General features: G+C 61.8%; 1 protein-coding gene across 2 annotated transcripts; it reads left to right on the top strand.

Moving 5' to 3' along the window:
* The first annotated feature begins 589 nt into the window (after positions 1-589).
* Positions 590-4,158, top strand: LGALS1 (galectin 1). Of its 2 annotated transcripts, none has more exons than XM_080811780.1 (4): positions 590-736; positions 2,000-2,079; positions 3,265-3,436; positions 3,719-4,158. In XM_080811780.1, the coding sequence occupies exons 1-4, from the start codon at positions 728-730 to the stop codon at positions 3,863-3,865; spliced, it is 408 nt and encodes a 135-aa protein (XP_080667906.1). In that variant the 5' UTR covers positions 590-727; the 3' UTR covers positions 3,866-4,158. The 2 variants fall into 2 exon arrangements, with proteins under 2 accessions (XP_080667906.1, XP_080667905.1); XM_080811779.1 differs by having other exon boundaries at positions 682-804.

Below are 4,158 nucleotides of genomic sequence, written 5' to 3'. Positions count from 1 at the left end.
CTTGGAGGCTCCGCAGCAGGCCCCTCAGGAGGGCTGAGGCATGAAGCCTGGGGCCTGGCACCCGGCCCAGGCTTTCTTTAGCGCTAAATGAGGAGCGCCAGCAGCAGCCACAATCCCAGCTTCCGGGGAGGCCCGGGTGGGGCCAGGGCCTTGTGGTTCAAGGTCCTGGGCCCTCTGCAGAGGCCTGCGGTGCAGGCCACGCCCTGGTCCCTGCAGGGAGCAGCCAGATGAACCCCAGTTCTAATCCCCTGAGGGATCCTGGATCCCCTCAGCCATCTTCTCTGGGTAGCCCCTGAGCTCGGCCTGCTGGCCCGAGGCCCCCTTCCCGCCAACTCTTGTGCCTAACTCATCCTCAAACTATTTTCCACTGGCTCCCCCCACCCCCAATCCCTGCCACAGCACAATTTTTTTGGTGGGGGTGGGGAGGGATGAAGGGGAGTGGGAGGTGGAGCCTGGCCCCTGGGGGAGTGGTTAAGGAAGCAGGGAGGTTGCCACTCTGATTGGTCACCTCTGCTCCAGAAAGGCTTCAAAATTCCATTGACCCCGCCTCCAGTGGGCCCCCATCCCTGTCCTGCCTTACAATTGGCTGGGATTCTAGGGGGCGGGACTTACCGGAGCCCGGTCCCGTTAAAAGCGTGGGAGCGGCCCAGGAGCCCATCTCTCCCGTTGAGTCTTGAGACAGCTGGTGCGACAGGCATTCCGCGGGAACATCCTCTGGTCCTCAGTCATGGCTTGTGTGAGTGTGGGGATCCCGCCCCAATGCCCAGGGATGGCGTAGGGGCAGACAGCTGGGGGAGAGTGGAGGTAAATGAAGATCTGGGTTTTAGACCCTGGGGTGTGGCTTTGAACAAGTGCCTTCTCTTTGCTGTGCCTCAGTGGCCGCGTCTGTAAAATGGGGGTGGGCGCCATGACCCCTAAAGGCCCTCTCCGGCTTAAGAATTATCTGAGTTCCTCCGGGGTCTGACAGCACAGTTATTTCCGCCAAGGTTTGACATTCTGCAGCACTCCGATACCGAGAATGGTGTGGCAAACTGGTGGGGTGTTGACTTTGATGACACCCAGCCTGCTGTCCCTTCCCCCCTCCTTCGCCCCAGAGAGCCTCCTGTCCCTTCCCCCCCTGCAGCTGTCCCCAGTCACTGGGCCAGGGCAGAGTCATCCTCTGCTCTAGAGAGCTCTGAAAAGTCGCCAAGATTTGAGACTGGCTGCCCGAGAGGGCGCCTGCTTGGGTTAGTGGGTGGAGGGTGGTTCTGTGCAGGGTAGTCAGGTGGAGGCTGGGTAATTCCCATCCCCCCCCACACACATTCCCCCATGCCTGCAGATGGGGTGCTAAGGGGAAGAGAAGGAGGCTAGAATCTTCTGCAGGCCCCAAGGAAAGGGGTTCAAGTTTCTGGCAGAAGGAACCACTCACAGCAGTTATGCCCCCGCGGTCAGTCTTGTAATGCTGAGCTGGCCAGGCTGCTGAGTGTGGTCCTTGGCCACTCACTCTTCCTTCCGCACAGGGGCCTGGCTGCACCCCTTAGGGGGTCTCCTCTCCAGCCCCTGCGCCTCTCTGTACGGAGGGGCTTGAAGGGGATGGTGGGGGATCTCCCAGCCCCGGGATGCCTCCTCTCCAGCAGAGGGGCCGACCCAGGTGCCTTTCTTTGCCACCGAGTCGCAGTGTCACTCACTCTGAGTCCGATTCTCTCCATCCATCTATTAAATGAAGGGACGGAACATATCATCTCACCTCCCAAGCCGCCCTGAATCTAAAATCCCCAAGCTGAATTTCAAAAACTTCTAGATCTTGCCTTCCACAACCTCGGTAGTGAAAACAGACAGGAAATGGACCCGGTTGGGAGCAGGGACTTATCCGGGACCACACGGAGAGAGTCTAGAACTTGCCCCAGATTCCCCAGGCTTCCCGCGGGCGGGGTCAGAGGATCCGGGGAGGGCACGCCCCCCCCTTGCCCCTCCCCCGCCACTGTCCTCTAACCCTGCTGGGTGGGTCTCCTCCTTGCAGGGTCTGATCGCCAGCAACCTGAATCTCAAACCTGGGCAGTGCCTCAGAGTGCAGGGCGAGGTGGCCCCCGAAGCCAAGAGGTGAGGGGGTGAAGGATGGGGCGGCAGGCCGCAGGGGCCCGGGCTGCGGAGCCGGGCGGAGCGGGCCCCGCTCTGGGAGGGGCGTGGAGTCCCCCGTCACACTGCCCAGTCCGGGCCACCAGCTGGGGGACTCCCTGAGCCGGGAGACTCTAGTTCTGGCCCTGCAGCCTCCTGGCTGTGTGACGAAGGCCCGCCCCTCCCTCCCGCGGCGAGGGGGTTAACGGCACCGCGTCCTCTGGGTGAGTCACTTCCTCCGCGCGGGGTCTGGATGCCCCCACTACAGTCGCCCCCATCCCTCCCCGCTGGAGCCTCCTAAGCTAAACCAGCTGCGGCCTCGGCCTCTACCTTGCCTGCCCCGCCCCCACCGTGGGCGGGAGCCGAGGTCCCTGGGGGCCTGGGAGAGGGAATGGGGGCGCCGCTCCCCTGCTGGTCCTCGGAGGTCCTCTCGCCCCGCCCTCTTCACTCACTCAAACTTTGACTCCTTCGGCCCTTCTTCCAAGCTGCCTAGTCTCTCCGCAGCCATGTGACCTTGGACCAGTCAACCCACCGCACTGAGCTCCAGTCAGTTGTCAGTTCCCTGCTTGGGGAGGTGGTTGTGTGGAGAAAGTGAGATGCTGGGTCCCTCAGTGACCATGACGCTGACCAGCTGATCTTAGAAAGAGCCGCACACGTCGTGTGCTTTATGCTTTTCATGCCTACCAAACCCCCCGAGGGACATGCCGCTCTTCTCTCCACTTAGCAAATGCATTTTGGATGATGAGGAGGAGGAGGGGTTTGCTAGCCCCATGGCTGTTGAGCACCTACCTCGAGCCGTCCTGCTGGGCACCAGGAGCACAGAGATACACAAGGCAGACAGGACACGTGCCCTCCCAGAGGTCACCGTGCGGAGGAGGTCTGTCGGTCTGACCAGAGGGACACAAAGTCACGTCTGTGAGAGTCTGGGCTTGGCTGTCAGCACAGCCAGACCCTTAGCGATCCCTCCTGGGCAGCCCCCATTGGGCAGATGAGGAGACTGAGGCCCAGAGAAGAGCGGGGACTTGCTCAAGGTCACACAGCCAGGAGGCGGCAGGGCCAGAACTAGAGCCTCCCTGCTCAGTGAGTCCCCCAGCTGGTGGCCTGGACTGGGCAGTCCGAGGGGGGACTGCAGTCGGCTGTGAAGATCTCAGTGCCCCCTGCTCCCCACAGCTTCGCCCTGAACCTGGGTAAAGATGGCGACAACCTGTGCCTGCACTTCAACCCCCGCTTCGAAGCGCACGGGGACGTCAACACCATCGTGTGTAACAGCAGAAGCGAAGGGTCCTGGGGCGAGGAGTTTCGAGAGTCTAACTTCCCCTTCCTGCCTGGGAGCTCCATGGAGGTGGGCTGGGGCCTGGGGCCAGGGGCCAGGGGTGGCTGGCAGAGCAGGCCTTAGCAGCTACAGACCTAGGTCCCACCCTGCCCTCCCTCCCATCCCCTGCCCCCTCTCTCCCCTCCCCTGCTGTGATCAGGCCGGTGAGCACCAACCCCCTCTCCCAGGGAGCCTGTGCCCTGGAGCGGGCTGCCGTGAAGGAAGGGGCTCTGAAAGGGCCCGGGACCTGCAGGCCAGCTGTGACCGCAGAGCCCGGGCCCCTGCCACCCCCTGCCCCTCTCCATCCTCCAGGTGTGCATCTCCTTCGACGATGCCGACCTGACCATCAGGCTGCCAGATGGATACTCCTTCAAGTTCCCCAACCGCCTCAACCTGGAGGCCATCGAGTACCTGGCGGCCGATGGGGACATGAAGATTAAGTGTCTGGCCTTTGACTAAGGGCAGCCGGGACGTGGCCCCTAATAAAGGCAGCTGCCGGGACGCCTGGGTGGCTCAGTTGGTTAAACAGCTGCCTTCGGCTCAGGTCATGATCCCAGCGTCCAGGGATCGAGTCCCACATCGGGCTCCTTGCTCAGCGGGGAGCCTGCTTCTCCCTCAGCCTCTGCCTGCCACTCCGTCTGCCTGTGATCCGCGCTCTCTCTCTCTCTCTCTCTGACAAATAAATAAAATCTTAAAAAAACATTTTTTTTAAAAAATAAATAAATAAAGGCAGCTGCCTCTGATCCCTCTGG

Source organism: Martes martes (genome assembly GCF_963455335.1).
Source record: "Martes martes genome assembly, chromosome: 8".
Lineage (NCBI taxonomy): Eukaryota > Metazoa > Chordata > Mammalia > Carnivora > Mustelidae > Martes > Martes martes.
This window is presented reverse-complemented; position numbering and strand designations above follow the sequence as displayed.

Bases quoted from the DNA above. Each gene is read 5' to 3' on its own strand.
- LGALS1 (XM_080811779.1), top strand. From the start codon at position 760: ATGCCCAGGGATGGCGTAGGGGCAGACAGCTGGGGGAGAGTGGAG. The intron at 2,080-3,264 runs GTGAGGGGGTGA...TGCTCCCCACAG, and splicing joins GTGGCCCCCGAAGCCAAGAG to CTTCGCCCTGAACCTGGGTA. The intron at 3,437-3,718 runs GTGGGCTGGGGC...TCCATCCTCCAG, and splicing joins TGCCTGGGAGCTCCATGGAG to GTGTGCATCTCCTTCGACGA.